Source organism: Podarcis filfolensis, assembly GCF_964270895.1.
Source record: "Podarcis filfolensis genome assembly, chromosome: 14".
NCBI lineage: Eukaryota > Metazoa > Chordata > Lepidosauria > Squamata > Lacertidae > Podarcis > Podarcis filfolensis.
This window is the reverse complement of record NC_139616.1, coordinates 52393193-52411863: the sequence shown is the minus strand read 5'-3', so window position 1 is coordinate 52411863 and position 18671 is coordinate 52393193. Positions and strand designations below refer to the sequence as shown.

The window sequence follows — 18671 nt, the reverse complement described above, 5'->3', positions numbered from 1 at the left end:
TTTTTCCTTTCCAAAACCAATAAGGCGTCTCCCTTCTTTACTTTTTGAACTTTGCTTTGTTTTCTTCTGCCTAGCTTCCCTCTTTCCTGAGGAGCATCTCCTTCAACAACAGTGCTGGGGACTTTGTGTCTTTTGATGAGAATGGGGAATTGGCAGCTGGATTTGACGTTATTAACTGGGTTACTTTCCCCAACCAAACCTTCCTGCGAGTGAAAGTAGGAAAGACAGAACCACAGGAATCCCACTATGTCGACTTCAGCGTGGATGAAGAAGCCATCACATGGCACAAAGCATTCAATCAGGTGGGAGTGGACTCTTGTTTTTTTTTTAAAGGGAGCATTTTTATTAATATTAAGACTAAAAATACAAGAATAAGGTCCAATATTCATAACATTCACAAGCCCAGTTAATGCATGAAGTTCTCCTGTCATGCTTAGCTAGGTCACATTAATGTTGGAGTAAAGGGAAAGGGAAGGTCAAGGACACCTGGGCGGTTAGGTCCAGCCAAAGGTGACTATGGAGTGCTTTTCAGGCTGAGGGAGCCATATTTATTCACAGACAGCTTTCCAGTTCATGTGGCCCACAAGACTAAACTGCTACTGGCACAAAGGAACACCGTAACAGAAACTAGAGTGCACGAAACACCATTTACCATCCCGCCATAGCGGTACCTAATTATCGACTTGCACTGGGATGCTTCCGAACTGCTAAGTTGGCAGAATCTGGGAGCTCACCCCATTGAGCCAAATCAAACCGCCACCCCAATTTCTCAGAAGACAGGAGGAAGATCAGTTACCCATTGGTGCTGAAGGAAGAGTTTTTGTCTTGTAGTGTTTCTCTGAGCCTAATGTATATGTTTCCTATTCTGCCTGCTCTGCCAACTCCCATTATTTCAGAATCGGTGGTTTTTCACTGTCCTCTTTCTATTTTCCTTCTGCTTCACTCCCAATGTTAATATTACAATTGATTCACACATACACCACCTTTCTGCAATAACATGAATCTGCCAAATGATCTCGTCTCCTTGGTTCAAACTGTGTTCTTTACCATGCAAAAGGGAGCTTCCTCTTCTCTTCTCCTCTCTTTCTGGCTAGGTGCTGCCCCTTGGTTTGTGCAATGATCGGTGCCAGCCAGGCTACAGCCGGAAAAAGAAGGAGGGGCGGCCATTTTGTTGCTATGACTGTGCTTCATGTCCAGATGGGATGATTTCGAATCAAACGGGTAGGAGACATCAGCTGCTCTTTTATAAAATGCTTACTAAACTATTTCAGCAGTTTCCCCTTATTAACAGTTCAGTACTCACTCCTAAACAGGACAGCAGTTGTACTCAGATCTGGAAAAAAGAAGACAGACACAGAGACTGGGGCAAACTGGAGCCACATCTTTAACCTTGACAAAGTAGATCTGTGAAAATAGGTGTGGATCATGTCCAGTGTTCTCTGCCTGCTCCCCACCTGCCACCTCCCCACCTGTGGAGTCAGGGAAGACTTGCCTGATCCTCCATCCCCATAGTTTTAGGAGTGAGAGCCAGAAACACAAATCCAAATTCTACTGCTCCAAGGTATCTTCCTATCTTCCTACTAAATTCCTGGAGATTTGATTGATACCACCTATATGATTTATGAAGAACAAATACCTGTTGCATTTTACTGGTTTCCACTTTTCTCTGATACTTGTTTCCAAATAATTAATGGCTCAGAATTGGGTTTTGGGGACAGGAGCAATATTTGCTTCAAGGAGATTTGAAAGTCCATTGGAGATGGAGGAATCCATTTCATTACAAAGAATGAAACATGCCAGAAGAAAAAGGTTGCCTTGTTTGTGGGAACTCGTATAAAAGTAATTTGATTATATTTTTTTTAGATTCGGATTATTGTTTCAAATGCCAAGAAGGACAATTTCCAAACCACAACAGAGATCAATGCATTCCCAAGAGACAAAATTTTCTTTCCTACGCAGAGCCTTTGGGAATCACATTAGCTGCCTTGGCTCTGCTCTTCGCTCTGGTCACAGCCTTGGTCCTTGGCGTCTTCTCTAAGAACAGGGACACTCCCATTGTCAAAGCCAACAACCGGGACCTCACCTACACTCTGCTCCTTGCCCTCTTGCTCTGCTTCCTCTGCTCCTTGCTTTTCATTGGCCAGCCTCACCCAGTGAGCTGCTCTTTACGACAAACGGCCTTTGGCATCATCTTCTCCATTGCGGTGTCTTGTGTCTTGGCCAAAACCATCACGGTGGTTCTGGCCTTCATGGCCACCAAACCAGGATCCAGGGTGAGGAAATGGGTGGGGAAATCTCTGGCCAACTCTGTTCTTCTGGGTTGCTGCTCACTTCAAGCCAGTATTTGTGCTGTTTGGCTCTGTACGGCTCCTCCCTTCCCAGATGTGGACATGAACTCTCTGGCGGAGGAAATCATCATGGAATGCAACAAAGGCTCTGCCCCCATGTTTTATTGTGTCCTGGGGTACCTGGGATTCCTGGCCATGGTCAGCTTCACCATGGCTTTCCTGGCCAGGAAGTTGCCAGACAGTTTCAACGAAGCCAAGTTCATCACTTTCAGCATGTTGGTGTTCTGCAGCGTTTGGCTGTCCTTTGTTCCCTCTTATCTGAGCACCAAAGGAAAGCAGATGGTGGCTGTGGAGATCTTCTGCATCTTGGCCTCCAGTGCAGGCTTGCTCGCTTGCATCTTCTTCCCCAAATTGTACATAATCATTCTGAGGCCCGACTTGAACAGCAAAGACCACTTGATTCTGAGGAGCAAATAAGAGTCAAGTTGCGTTGATACCTTTAATTGTTGCACTATGAGAAAATGCAGACATTTGTTGGAATAAAACTGACCAAGTAAATCCCTTGTGTGTCCTAATTCTTATCTTTTTCATACTCAAGTCTTTTCACTCCTCTCTTGTCACTGTATATGTATTTAAAGTATTTTTCACAATTTGTGCTCAAAGTGGTTCACACAAAAATCTAAGTGTTTGTGGTAATGTATAAGAACATTGGGAGAACTTGCTGGATCTGACCCATGATGCCTTTAGTCCAGCATCCTGTTCAAACAGGGGCCAACCAGATTATCTTTAATATTATTATTTATTCAATTTCTATACCACCCTTCATATTTTTTTTATTTTTTTATTACCCATCCATTTGATTAGATTTGCCCCAGCCACTCTCGGTGGCTTTCAGCATATATAAAAACATAATAAAACATCGCCTACAAGAAGGCTTCCCGATACTAGGCTGCCTTCAGATGTCTTCTAAAGCTTCTATAGTCTCCTTGACGTCTGATGGGGTGGCATTCCACTACCAAGAGGGCTCTCTGCCTGGGTCCCTGTAACCTCACTTCATGCAGGATGGGAACTGCCAGAAGACCCTCAGAACTGGACCTCAGTGTCCAGGCTGAACGATGAAGGCCCCTTCAGGTATACACACACAGATCTCAGGGTTGTTCACCACATGGAGTTGCAATATTACAACCACAACCCATATAATAACATTAAGAACAGCAACAAACCAATTATCTCCCCTTCCACAACCCATTTAAAAGGACGTTGGAGGTCAACCAGCCAAAGGCCTGGTTGAAGAGGAACATTTTTACCTTCCAATCTAACCTACAGGTTACCAGAGCAAAGGCAACATTACCTGGCCATCAGCCAAAGCTGATGAAAGACGCTCTGCACCATGGAGGTCACCTGAGCCTCAAGCACCAGCCGTTGAGCCTGAAGTACCCGAGAGATGTGAACCTGCTCCTTCAGAGGGGATTCAGCCCCCTCAAGAGCAGACAACCTCCCATCCATCAGGCCTATGGAACCACCCACAAACTGTGCCTCACTCTTATCTGCATTGAGCTTCAGATTTATCGATTCTCATCCTGCCCATTACCAAGACAACAATCCAGCACATAAACTGTCACACTTGCAGGCGAAAAGGAGAAGAAGAGCTTTGTGTGATTATTATATTTCTGACAACATACTCCAAAAACCTAGATAACCCTCCTCAGAAGTCACATGTAGATGTTAAACAACATTGGGGATAAAAATGAACCCTGCAGAGCCCCACATGTAAGACAGAACCCCCCATGGAACTTTAGATAGTTACAGTGGTACCTCGGAATACAGACGCTTCAGGCTACAGACTCCGCTAACCCAGAAATACTACCTCAGGTTAAGAACTTTGCTTCAGGAAGAGAACAGAAATCGTGCGGCAGTGGCGGGAGGCCCCATTAGCTAAAGTGGTACCTCAGGTTAAGAACAGTTTCAGGTTAAGAACAGACCTCCAGAACGAATGAAGTTCTTAACCCGAGGTATCACTGTACTGACACCTGCTAGTGGTCAGGATTTGGGTGTGATAGGTAGACAATCATCAGCAAGTATAGACATCAATTCACACTTATCTCCAGGTATTTTTACTTCGCTTAGCAAATAATTGCATAGGGATATAAGCCAAATAAGGGTAGAGTTATTAGATGGTCATGATGGGCTGTAAATCTTGTGGTATCTCAGCCAATGGGAATTTAAGGGTGGGCACTTGCGCTTCGAGTAACAGGGAGTATAAGTTCATGCTTTGTGGGTTTTGAGTGTTCCTACTTTTGGGACACCCGCTCTTGCAAGAGCATTTTGTCATCAATAAACCCTTTTCTGCTTTACCAGTTTTGTTCAGATTTTTTTATTTTGAGGTTCTCAGACCCACTTCTAACACTTTTCCAGATTAGCACTCGGCCTGTACTTTAGGAGAGAGGCCATGCAGCTGTTTGAAGAAATCCACTTTCAGTTTCCCTCCTTCTCTCTGTTTCACTTCAGAGACCTCACTCACCGCTGCTCTGCTCTCTCTCTATTCATTGGGAGAAGGAGAGTCAACAGTGTTTCTTCTCAAATCCCAAGACTTCTCTCCCAGCTATGTTCATTGCACAGCCATCTTCCTGCACCGTTGCAAGAAAGCTGGCCGATCCCGTGGACGGAAGAACAAGGACACGAGTCGAGGTGAGGAGAGAATCCAAAACATTATTCACTTTGCAGTGAAGCATTTCCAGTAGTAAAAGTGTGCCTCAGGTTAAGAATGGTTCCGGGTTAAGAACGGACCTCCAGAACGAATTAAGCATGTAACCCAAGGCACCACTTTACAAACAGAACACAAAACTCACTGTTCGAGGTAAATGTGACTGTTATTGGAAACACAACTGTGTAAAGTGTAACTGTATAAAGCATGAAACTACTGAAAGGGCAACTGTAATTACTAGGCTGGAAAATGTAAAAACAGTAATAACCAGAATGTCTCCTTTCTGCAATAGGATTGCAATCTGTCAGCTTTGACAAATTTGACAGATGTGCAGTGCCACCTACTGGGTCTACAGCAAAAGCCACTAATTCAACTGCTTTATTGAATGGTTCATTCAGAAAACAGTGCAGTCCATTCATAAATAGGTCTGCTGTATTATCGCAGCTACGCCCGGTTCCTTGGTTTTTCTTTCTTCTCTGAAGGAGTCACCACAGGCACATCCATCAGGTCTGTCCCTGAAATCACAACACAACACAAAACCCACCATTCCTCTGGGAGCCAGCTTTCTGTTCTTCAAGGAGCTGGGGAGGTTCATAAGAACCCAGGTTAGGAACCCTTGCTTAGGAGCCACACTGAGAAAAGCTCAAGAGAACTTCTAACTGTTGGAAAACTTGCCCCTCAGGAGAGGCTCTCCCCGGCTCCTGGGGCTTGTTTGCCGGTGATCTACTCTGGCTGGCATCCTCGCAGTCCAGGAAGATCTTGATAGGCGACATCTCCCTGCGTGGAAGATGCACACCCCCTTCGCTCCTGCATACCAGCAGGAGAAAGAAGAAAGTCAGAAAGTCTGTATCATCTACGGTTTATTTCTGTCTGTACATCTGTACAAAAACATGTCCGTTCAGTTCAGTCTCCTCCAAGCAACTGACTGAGACTTCCTTCACAAAAGCAATAGGAAGGTCTCAAATTACACAAAGTACAAATCCCTGTGAATCGCCCTGTGAACTCCCTGAAACATCCTGTCCCACGGTCAGGGCCATTATGTGATGTAAACACCGAGCTACTGGTTTGCAGCTGCGTAGTACTCATATCCCAACATCAGCACCTTGCCAACCTTTCGTCCCCCAGCAGAGCCTTTCCCTTGGCTGCTTCCCCCACCAGGGACATCTTACTGTCTGCAAGCCCAAGAATGTTTGACCACGCAAGAATGGAACTGCTCCAAGAATGCTCACATGGAACCCAAACCTCACATTGCTGGGTAACCGTGAAAGCCCAAGAAAGATCTTGTGTATTATTTCCCCTTAAACAGGTAATTATTAGAACTTAATAATTATTATTTCCCCATAAACAGGTAATTATTAGAACTTAAACCTTCAGGTTGTACTTGTCCCTCACTTTCTAAATTGCATGATCTCATTGGCTTTTCCATTCTCATCTGCCACAACCACATGTCTCTTATGTTTCAAGTTGCACCACTGCATTTAGGCCATCATTGTCACCTGCTGGGTCCCTCGCGTTGCTCTCCTACTTTAGATGACAGAATACATTTCTCCATATGCATTTCTCTGCATCTTTACATATAACTAGTCAGATTAAGCTGTTGGTTCATGCAAGAAGGGTTTTCTGAAGTGTTTAGAAACACAAATGTCTGGCAAACACTAATCATTCCGCTATTTTGTAAGGAAAAGTAATACCCTGTAAAAAAAATTATTAAAAAAGAAATACTCTGTATTGCACCTGCAACTGAAATCTGCATTATTTTTCTCCCTGCCCTTAACTGGTGTACAAAGATACACCAGTTGTTGTTGTGGTTGTTGTTGCTGCTGCTGCTCTTGTTGGTAGACTCCTGAGGTCCAAAATCCTGAAAATCATGTCTCCATTGGTGATACTTGAGGAAAATTTGTGATTGAGGAAGAGATTTCGAAAAACTAGGGAGCTCCCTTCAGATTACCAGTTTGCAGATGGACTGCTTGCTTTCCTGTGACTTGCCATTCCCAGTGCACCACTCAACAATAAATATGTATGATTATTTTGCTCTTATCATTTTGTCTCACAGAGCACAATGCTCAACGGAGATAACTTCAGAACCAGTAATTATCTCAAACTGATGGGTTTCGACATCCATCTTGCCAAATCCCATCTCAGACCATGAACACAGTCAGAGTGTAAAAGCTTATATTAAATAAATCCTGTGAAATTCAGAGCTTCAGTGAGAAATTCTTAACACACAGGTTTTCATGGGTCTGATCTTTGGCACTTTCCCTTAATCAACGCAATCCAGGGCTATTAAATTAAAGTTCTCGTAATGCAATTTATAATGGATGAGAGAGAAATCTGCCTTTCTGCATAACTGTTGGACAAGATGAGAGGAGCATTTCTGCTGCTGCTCCTTCTCTTCTTGTGGCTCCAGATGCCTCCAACTGAGTGCAAGGAAGACTCTGAGAGATGTGCCATGACGGATCCTTTCCAGTTTCCATACCAGTATTATCAGAGAGGGAACCTAACCATTGGAGGAATTATTAATACCTTTGGCTATGCATCTGAAGAAAAAAAATTCCAGGACCATCCAAACACAGAATTTACAGATGAACTTTTGTAAGGAAATCACTCTCTCCTTCATAGTGTACAATTCTATATGCTACTATAGGCTACAATTACACCATTTACTTTTTTTCTTTACACCATACAAGCCATGGCATGCTCAGAAAACATTTGACTTTTTCCCATGTATGAAGGTTAAAAATACAGTTTATTCTCTTTATATTGTGATAATATCATCTTCTCCTATGTTGCTTTATTCCTCATCTGGAGGTTTCTGTCTTCTGCCTCTTCTGCTTTCTCCTCACCTGATCTCATGCTTGATCCTCATCCTCCCTCTGTGTTTCCTTTCACACCAAGGATGGATGGTTTTACTTTGCAGCAAAGCTTGATCTTCACATTCACAATCAGCATCATTCAATCTGACAGTCACAGATGCTGTGAGACAGGAATATCATAGATTCTGGATTATATTCTCAGCTGTACCATTTAAACAATATTGGGTAAAAATCACTGAAGTGCTGCAAACTCCCCCGCACCAAAACAAAGTATCTAACTGAGGTATAGGCAGAGTAGATCAACTGAAATTAATACCTTTAAGTTTGTCTGATCTATTAATCATAAGAGATAAGCAAATAACTTTTATACGTGTGTGTTGCAGGATGTGAATGTTCTGCACAAAATTAAATGCTTTTTACTGTTCATACTTTTTTATTGATTTTCTTGCACAATAAAAATTATACATATGAAATCCAAATCGGAAACCAAAATAAACATTGCCAATTTGCTGGGGGTTATAGACCAACTATAGAACATTTTCATGTAATTTTCCCTTAATGTATAACAGGCTGTAAATTTCCATTCTTTCTTCCACAATCTTTCCCATGCCAACATTTGAAAGTTTTTTCCAAAATCAATTGCCCATTTAGTCATAACTTCTTTGACCTCCTCGTCTTTAACTTCCCATTCTTATAGGAGTCTATACATTTTGGATATTATTTTTGTCTTACTTTGTGTTGGATCCTTAGCCAGTTTTGATTCTACTGTTGCGAATCCTTTTTTCTTATCTACCTTAAACACCTCATTTAATTGATGTCTGATATCCTTAATTTGAAGCCTCTATGGACTTGAACCTTTTCATATCCCAAGTAAGCATGCCACCAGTAACAATTGTCGAAAACCTCCAAATCTAGTAAATCAGAGTTTTGCAATAACGTCCATTCCTTTAACCAACTTAAACAGGCCACATCGTCATAAAACTTCAGGTCTGGCAATGCAAATCCCGCTCTTTCCTTACTATATATTAATAATTTGTGTTTTATCCTGGGTTTTTTGCATTGCAAGATAAATCTTAATAAATCTTTCTGCCACCTCTTAAAGCATTCTGCTCCCCTTACCACCGGTATCATTTGAAGCAAAAATATCATCTTTGGAAGATTTATCTTTACCATGAATATACTTCCCCAGAGTGACAAATTTAGTTTGAGCCATATTTCCAGATCTTTTTAAATTTCCTTCCAGGTTTTAGAGTAGTTTTCATTAAATAAACTGGCGTTTTTGTTTGTAATCCAAATCCCTAAATATTTAATCTTATTTACTATTGTTAATCCTGAAATTTTTTGAAGTTCTTTCTCTTGGATTTGCATGTTTTTGGTCATCAGCTTTGTTTTATTTATATTCAATTTTAATCCCGCCACTTTCACAAATTCATATATTCTTTCCAGAGTTTGTTTTAGGCTCTCTTCCGGATTCTCTGTTGTTTTAATAAAATCGCCTGCAAATGCCTTTATTTTTAAAGATTTACATCCCACTACTTTTCCTTTTATTTCTTGATCTTTCCTTATTGTGATTGCTAGTGTTTCTAACACCATAATAAACCAGAGTGGTGGCAGAGGGCAGCCTTGCCTTGTCCCTTTACTTCTTCTAAAGCCTTCAGTTATTTCATTATTTACACTGAATCTCACACTCTGATTCTGGTGTATTGTCTCTATACCCCAACTGAATAGCTTTCCACATCCCATAATTTCTATATATATTTTCATATAACTCCACGATATGTTGTCAAAGGCTTTTTCTGCATCCACACACATCAAAACTGCCCTCTTATCTGTTCTTGTGTCCAAATATTCTAAGATGTCAATTATATTTCTTACGTTGCTACACATCTGTCGTCCTGTCTGATCTTTGTCTATTATGTCATTGAGAACTCTTTTTAACCTGTTAGCCATTATATCCACAAATAACTTATAATCATTATTTAATAATGACATAGGTCTGTAATTTTTATTGATGTCGGGTCTGTTCCTTGTTTGGGAATCAGAGTAATATAGGTTTCTTGCCATGTTTCTGGAATTTTTCCTTTATTCAATATCTCATCGATTGTTGTTTTCAATATGTTTTAAAGCACCTCTTCTAATTTCTTGTAGTAAACCGCACTCAAACCCTCTGGACCCGGTGACTTTCCTAGCTTAGCTTTGGAAACTGATTGCTGTACTTCCATCATTGTTATAGGGAGATTTAGTTCTTCAAAATTTTCCTTTACGATCTTTGGGAGTCTGTTTTGCATAATATAATTTTAAATTTCCTTCTGGTTCCCAATTTCTTCCTTATATAAATTCTTGTAGTAGTTTGTACATTTTTTACTTATTTCCTTTGTGTCATCTAAGACTTTTCCTCCCTCTATTAGTTTTTCTATCACCTTTTCCTTTTGTTTTTTCTTTAGTTGCCATGCTAGCATTCTTCCTGGCTTGTTAGCAAATTCAAAGCTCTTTTGTTTTAATTTCTTTATCTTTTGTTCAGTTTCGTAATTTAAAATCCTGGAAAGTTGGGGTTTAAGTATTCTTATATTTTGTTTTGGTATTTCAATTTTTGATTTTTTGGCTAACTCTTTTTCATTCATGCTTATTTCTTTCCTAATTAATTCCTTTTTTTCCCCCTCTTCTTTGAAATGCATTTCTTTGGATAAGGAAACCTTGCATGACTGCTTTGCTAGCCTCCTATGTGATATTAATTTCAGTACCTTGGTTTAAACTGAGTTTGAAGTATTCTTTCAAAGTCTTCTTTGTCTTTTCCAGGATATCCTCAGCATTTAGGATGTTTTCATTCATTCTCCATCTATTTATTCTTTTTCTTCCATCATTCATTTTTAAAGTCATTGGGTTATGGCCAGAGATTATTCTCAGTTGGATTTCTGCTTTTTTATATTTAATAACAAATTAATGCCCAAATCGCATCAATTCCTCCCCCTGATTATTATTTTTTTACTCCAAATAATGAGAAAATTCTTTCTCATTCTGGTGTTTAGCTCTCCACATATCCTTCAGATTAAAATTTTCTACTATTTGGAAGAAGGTATACGGTAATCTCCCTCCTTTATTTTCCTGTTCTCTTGCTGAGAGCCAGGGTGGTGTGGTGGTTAAGAGCAGTGGACTCGTAATCTGGTGAACCTGGTTCGCTTCCCTGCTCCTCCACCTGCAGCTGGTGGGTGACCTTGGGCCAGTCACACTTCTCTGAAGTCTCTCAGCCCCACTCACAGGGTGTTTGTTGTGGGGGAGGAAGGGAAAGGAGAATGGTAGCCGCTTTGAGACTCCTGAAGGGGAATGAAATGTGGGGTATCAAGTCCAAACTCCTCCTCCTTCTCCTCCTCTTCTTCTTCTTCTTCTTCTTCTTCTTCTTCTTCTTCTTCTGTTCTCCTCTAATTTATTGTAAAATTCAGCTTTCCTTTCATTCGGCCCATAGATTCCTATGATTACATTTTCTTCTTTTTGGGATGTTACTTTTATTGCAGTTATTCTGCCTTCATCATCTTCAAATAAGAGCTTCAACTCTGATTTTCTATTACATAAATTATAATACCTCTTTTTTTTAGTTATGTCTGATTAAATTGAATACTTTATATTTATTTATTTTATAATAATTTTTATTGGTTTTCCATTTTGTAATATACAATCACATCATTGGTCTCAACTTTACTTCCGTGGCTCTTTCCAACCCTTCGACTTCCTTCCCTCACGCCTCATGGCTTTCAAATTTGACCTTTGTATCAGTGCATTTTACACGTTTTCCAATTTTAAGTCCACTTATTACAAAAAACATTAAAAGTAAAGTTAAAATAAAAAAGGAAGAAAATTTCACATTACAGTGGTACCTCTAGTTACAAACTTAATTCATTCCAGAGGTCCGTTCTTAACCTGAAACTGTTCTTAACTACAGGCTAATGGGGCCTCTTCCTGCCTCCGGCACACGATTTCTGTTCTCATCCTGGGGCAAAGTTTTCAACTCGAGGTAACTCTTCCACGTTAGCGGAGTTTGTAACCTGAGGTGTTTGTAACTTGAGGTACCACTGTACAAGTCTTCACCCAACCCTGCTAGTGATGTTAATTGCTTACAGTGATCTTTCAAATGCCGTATATATTTCCTCCAGTCTTTTTGGAATACTTGATCTTGCTAGTTCCAGATTTTCCCTGTCACCTTCACCAGTTCAGCAAAGTCCATCACTTTTGTCTGCCACTCTTCTTTCATCGGTACTTCTCGTTGTTTCCATTTGGGGGCTAAAAGAATTCTTGCTGCAGTTGTTGCATACATCAAAAGTCTCTTATCTTCCCTCAGTTTCTTTTACCTACTATACCTAATAAAAAGGCTTCTGGTTTTTTGCCAAAAGTACTTTTAAACATTTTCTTTAACTCATTATATATCATTTCCCAGAAAGCCTTTACCACTTTACATGTGGTGAAAAGTAAAGGTAAAGGTAAAGGGACCCCTGACTGTTAAGTCCAGTTGTGGACGACTCTGAGGTTGCGGCGCTCATCTCGCTTTACTGGCCGAGGGAGCCGGTACAGCTTCCCGGTCATGTGGCCAGCAGGACTAAGCCACTTCTGGCAAACCAGAGCAGTGCACAGAAACGCCGTTTACCTTCCCGTCGGAGCGGTACCTATTTATCTACTTGCACTTTGATGTGCTTTCGAACTGCTAGGTTGGCAGGAGCAGGGACTGGACAACGGGAGCTCACCCCATCATGGGGATTCGAACTGCTGACCTTCTGATCAGCAAGCCCACATCATGGTGAAAAGTACCTTCCTTCTATTTACATTTCCAGCATTCATTAGTTCTTGTTCAATACCATCTATACATCATTTTCAAAAAAAACCCTGAATGCTTTTTAGATGCTATATTCCTAAAGCTGACTGAATACTGACCATGGATTTCCATTATCAAGTGTTAGGAAGCACAACGCAGATGAGGATTTTTTGCTTATTTGTGATACTATTATTTTTTGGAATCCGCTGGAAAAAGCCAGAAAACTCACCTTTGTGCTTCAAAGGTAGAAAAGCTCAATACCTCTGACAAATTGTACAACTCTTATTAGCTCAACACTGAAGGACTACCAGAATACCCTCTCCCTGGTGTTTGCTGTGAAAGAAGTCAATGAGAACCCTAACATCGTACCGAATATGAGCTTTGGGTTCCACCTCTTTGATAGCTTCGTAAATAAAAAGATGACTTATCAGAACACCCTGAAACTTCTGTCCACCACAGAAAGGATTGTCCCCAACTTCAAATGTGACAAGAAAAGAAATATGATAGCTGTTATTGGAGCACTTGACTCTGACATCTCCCTTCACATGACTACGATCTTAGGCATCTACAAGATTCCACAGGTATAATAGTAATAATAATAATAATAATAATAATAATAATAATAATAATAATATGCCACCCATCTTACTGGGTTGATCCAGCCATTCTGGACAGCTTCAACCAAGTTATAAAACCACAGTAAAGCATCAAACAAACTTCCTGATACAGGGCTGTTGTTTATTTCCTTGACATCTGTTGGGAGGGTGTTCCACAGGGTGGGTGCCACTACCAAGAATCCCCTCTGCCTTGTTCCCTGTAACTTCGCTTCTCACAGTGAGGGAAACGCTGGAAGGCCCTCAGAGCTGGACCTCAGTGTCTGGGCTGAACGATGGGAATGGAGATGCTCCTTCAGGTCTGCTGGGCTGAGGCCATTTAGGGCTTTGAAGGTCAGCACCAACACTTGGAATTGTGCTCGGAAACATACTGGGCGCCAATGTCAATACTTTAGGACTGGTTTTATATGGTCTCAGCAACCACTCCCGGTCACCGGTCTGGCTGCTGCATTCTGGATTAGTTGCAGTTTCCAGGTCACCTTCCAAGGCAGCCCCATGTAGTGTGCATTGCAGTAGTCCAAGCGGGAGATAGTGAGTAGGTGAGCTGTGTAGCTTTCCTGCCTCTGGTACAATAATTATCTTCAGGTTCTCCATACCTCCTTTAACCTTGGTTCACTTTCCTGAAAAGGGAAGTGTGCAAGAAAAATACATAACTGATACACAAATGTATTACTTTGCACATTTTTTGGTAAAAAGATCGTACTTGGAAAATAAAAAGGTCTCTCACTGATATTGATGGTCTCCATTTGGTGCAGGGAGCTATGCAGTCATGGTTGGAAGGGCTTTGGTGCTCACCTGACTTCCTGTCACAGGTGTCACTGCAGCTTGTCTGGAAGGAGGGAGGGAAAGGGAGAGGGAGGGAGGTTGGTGCAGCGCAAATGCACCAGTAGGAATCCTCCTCCCAGGAAGATGCACAACACCAGTTGCGAGAGGGCAGAGAAACGATGCTACGCAACTAATGCTGGAGATACGCACTAGGTTATGGTGAGATCGACATGCATCCATAAATGGATTCTTCCCTCTTTTTGCCTTTTTCTATTCCACAAGGATGATGAAGGAATGACCATGATGGCTCCTCCCAACCAGCTGGTTTGATCTATGCAGATATTAATTAATCTGTGTAATTAATCTGTGAATGTCCATTTCTCTCAGTTTCTCCTGTTTCCAATCTCAAGGGATGACCACAAAAATTTGTCCATTTCTCCCATTTTTGCCCAAACTACATATTTTCCAACAATTTCTTCAAGGTAGTATATTTTCACTAAGAATTGCACTTTTGTGACAAATGTCACTTAATAAAATCATTTATTTTTGGTTGGAGAAGGGAAATGCAAAATACAGTAAAGGACAAAGGTCAAAGGACAGTTGCATTTTGGTTCACAAATTGTTTATGGAATTCTGAGTAAGGTAAATTTGCATTCAAATGTGAACCCAACTGAATTTCTCTCCTATCTCTTGCCGTGCCTCATCAGAAAGGGATGTTGCTTGTCCATTTATTGCCCACTAGCCCAAGCCTCTATAAGTCAATGGTCAAGGATGACCACTTGGAGTCCAGGAAGTTCAGGAGGGCCATAGCTTCTTCACTCAGGAAATGAACCATGATGTCCAGATATAAAGGAGTTTCTGGGCAGGCAAGCCATCCACACTTTTGTTGAGCTTTACTTTTTTCCTTCCAAAGAAGCAGAACTTGTAGGAAAATGTCCAGAGCTTGCACAAGTTTAGTGGTGTATTTCACCACAAACTATAGGAAAATGTGAAGTCTTTATTTTGTTCCCTTCCCAAGTGGTTGCAATCAAGCTAAACAAAATACTCTATGGGCAGGGTGGATGCAAAATAATCAACCAATGAAGAAGAAAAAGAAGAAAATGAATTTTCCTCAAATGTCTGATGCTTTCCATAAAATTAGTTGACCTTATCTAGTACCTTACTGCAAAAGAGTAGTTAATCAAAAGGGCAATTCCGGGAAGAAATTACAGTATTGTTGGAATTAGGGAACAAAAGATTTGAGCATTTCATCCTCATAGATCTAATACCACTTAAGAAATAGTTCACTTTCTACATACTTCATTGTAAATGATAAACCTGACCATGATGTTGTCATTGAGGAGTAATGGATTCAGGGTTTTATGTCCTAACACTTGGTGCTTAGAGGACATCTGAGGAAGATTTTAATGTTTGATGTTTTATTGTGTTATTAATGTTCTGTTGGGAGACACCCAGAGTGGGCAGGGAATAAATAAATAAATAAATAAATAAATAAATAAATAAATTACTACTAATATTGGTATTATCATTACATTCATTTAAATTCCTCGATATAAAAAAACTAAAGAATATATTTTTACCTTCAATAAATTCTCATGGGTTCCACTTCAGGCAGTTATTTGGGATGAATCCTAACCGTTTGCTATAACTCTCCCATTATTGTGAGATTGATTTCTTCCTTAGATTGCTTATTGTGCATTAGCTCCAGTGAGGAGGACCGAGTTGCAGCTCCAAACCTTCTTCCGGACAGTGCCCAATGAGAAATATCAATATGCAGGGATTGTCAAGCTACTTCTTCATTTCCAATGGACGTGGGTTGGACTTGTTGCATCAGATGATGAAAATGGAGAGAAGTTTATGCAAATCTTGGGGCCAATGCTTTCCCAGCACGGAGTCTGCACAGCCTTCAAGGAAAAACTACCAACCTTATCTCAAGGGATACCACAATTAAATACATTGGAAATTGTTCGCTTTTTCCTGATGCTCTCAAAAGTCAATATATTAGTTATATATGCAGAACCTCAGACCACTGGAGGTGTGAAATGGATGATTTATTTTTCTTCATTAGTTGAAGATACTGCAGAGAATTATAAAGGCAAAGTGTGGATTTTGACAGCCCAATGGGCCTTCGCCTCACAAAAATTGCAAAGGTATAGTGATATTCAACTCTTTGATGGTGCCCTGTCATTTGCAATTCACACAGAAAAAGTCCAGGGATTTAAAGAATTCCTTCAGACCCTAAACCCCAACTCTCCAAACGGAGATGGGTTCCTGCAGACTTTTTGGGAAAAAGCATTCAACTGCTTATTTTCTGTTTCCAATGAGCCCAATGAAAGAAGAGACACCTGCACTGGCAAAGAGAGTCTGGAGAGCCTTCCTGGGCACATTTTTGAAATGACCATGACTGGTCAAAGTTACAGTACCTATAATGCGGTTTATGCCATTGCATATACTTTGCACAAGGTTCTCTCATCCAGGCCAAAACACAGAATGACGTCAGGCAGAGGTGGACTCCATCCTCCCAAACTGCAACCTTGGCAAGTAAGATTTCATATTCGGAATAAATCTTTGCTTGGGGCTAATCTAATGAGTGTCAACACACAGTGCATAGACTGAATACACATGGAAGGAAAACACCTCTTACAGCATTTACCTTTCCCGCACAAAACAAATGTTCTTTTCGGTGCTTCCCTGTCTTCCCTTGCCTTCAAGTTGGAGCCAGAATCAATATATTCCCTATTCTTCCTCTTCAAGTTGCAGAGGTGGAAGTATCTCCTCTTGTTGTATCTCTACAATATTGTGGAAGGAGCTGCATGTTCTGCTGTCCTATGTGTTTGTGATCCTGATATGTCAGGAGTGGTGAAGAAGGAGGCCTGTTAAACTGGGACTCATGATGTGTTAATATCAGAAAGATGGTATGTTTTTATCCAGGAAGAACCTCTCCAGTACTTTCCTTGGGCAGCATTTAGGTTTGTTTCTACCCATGACTGCTAAATTACTAAGTCCAACAACAACAACGATCTTCTAGAGCCAGCAGTTCTTTCTGCACCAAAGAAGAACTTACATGCTATTTTCAAATGTAACTGTCTGGTCAATTTTTTAACATGCTCCTAGAATGTTCCTTATTTACAGGAGGCCCACAATTTATGCTCACTTTTCATATGGGATTGCAACCTCATGTTTGTGGGGAAAAGTAAATAAAGAATGGAGAGGAGGAAAAACTCACCATTACCTGCTCTCTATTTCTTTCCCCCCTCCCCCCTGCCATCCCAGAAGGTCTTCCTTCCTTACCAGGCTCTCAGCAGGTTCAGGGAGGGTCCTGGGTGTTCAGCCCTCCCCCTCGCTTGCTGGGCTCTGGGAAGGAGGCATGAGGGCGCTTCCCTCCCAAGGCCAGGTGAGCAAGGCAGTGCACTCCATGCCAGCCTCAGGGAAGGAGACACAAGGCCACTGGGTGCATCTCAGACGCCAGCAAAGAAGGTGCCCCCTAGCTTCCCAGGCTGTGGGGAGATCATGACAGGGCTCTAGGAGCATCCCTGGGTGGTCCTGCAAGCTTCCCAGAGCCTAGGGTGCCCCTCACCACCTTGTGGAGGGCAGTTCCAGGGGTTCTGGCCTTTGCACGATTTTTCCTTTGCACATGGAACCCCAGAGCTGAATCCTCAAATACTTAAGTGCCTGGCCAAGTGTACTTCCGAGAAATCCATACGTGCTCCAGTGTTGGGCCACATCATTCTTTACTCCTTTCCATGGTGTGACATGTATTGATTGATACTTCTTCCTTTGTAAAAACAATAAATGTTCTCCCTTTCTTTACTCTTTAAACTTTGCCTTGTTTTCTTCTGCCTAGCTTCCCTCTTTCCTGAGGAGCATCTCCTTCAACAACAGTGCTGGGGACTTTGTGTCTTTTGATGAGAATGGGGAATTGGCAGCTGGATTTGATGTTCTGAACTGGGTTACTTTCCCCAACCAAACCTTCCTGCGAGTGAAAGTAGGAAAGACAGAACCACAGGAATCCCACTATGTCGACTTCAGCGTGGATGAAGAAGCCATCACATGGCACAAAGCATTCAATCAGGTGGGAGTGGACTCTTGTTTTTTTTTTAAAGGGAGCATTTTATTAATATTAAGAATACAAATGCAAGAATAAGGTCCAATATTCATAACATTCTTAAGTCCAGTTAACACATGAAGGGGTTGCTACAAGAAGGTAAGCTCTCCTGCCAGGCTTAGCTAGGTCACATTAATGTCGGAGTACAGTGGTACCTCAGGTTACAGATGATTCAGGTTACAGACTCCACTAACCCAGAAATAGTACCTCAGGTTAAGAACTTTGCTTCAGGATGGGAACAGAAATCGTGTGTCGGCGGTGCGGCGGCAGCTGGAAGCCCCATTAGCTAAAGTGGTACCTCAGGTTAAGAACAGTTTCAGGTTAAGAACAGACCTCCAGAACGAATTAAGTTCTTAACCCAAGGTACCACTGTAAAGGGAAAGGCAAGGTCAAGGACCCCTGGATGGTGAAGTCCAGCCAAAGGCGACTATGGGGTGCAGCGCTCATCTCGCTTTTCAGGCCCAGGGAGCCAGCATTTGTCCGCAGACAGCTTTCCGGGTCATGTGGCCAGCAGGACAAAACCGCTACTGGTGCAACGGAACACCGTGATGGAAACCAGAGTGCACAGAAATGCTGTTTACGTT

At 41.5% G+C, this 18671-nt stretch overlaps 1 protein-coding gene across 1 annotated transcript in view; it reads left to right on the top strand.

The window, feature by feature from the left end:
* The window catches only part of LOC310748727 (vomeronasal type-2 receptor 26-like), a gene marked incomplete at both ends in the record, with an annotated part of 50503 nt that overhangs the window by 4802 nt on the left and 27030 nt on the right, over positions 1-18671 (top strand). The window contains 5 exons of the mRNA XM_083584570.1: positions 75-302; positions 1095-1107; positions 2383-2518; positions 12893-13184; positions 17827-18054. Of these exons, the coding sequence (XP_083440696.1) occupies positions 75-302; positions 1095-1107; positions 2383-2518; positions 12893-13184; positions 17827-18054 (897 nt within the window). The remainder of the gene's footprint in view (positions 1-74; positions 303-1094; positions 1108-2382; positions 2519-12892; positions 13185-17826; positions 18055-18671) is intronic.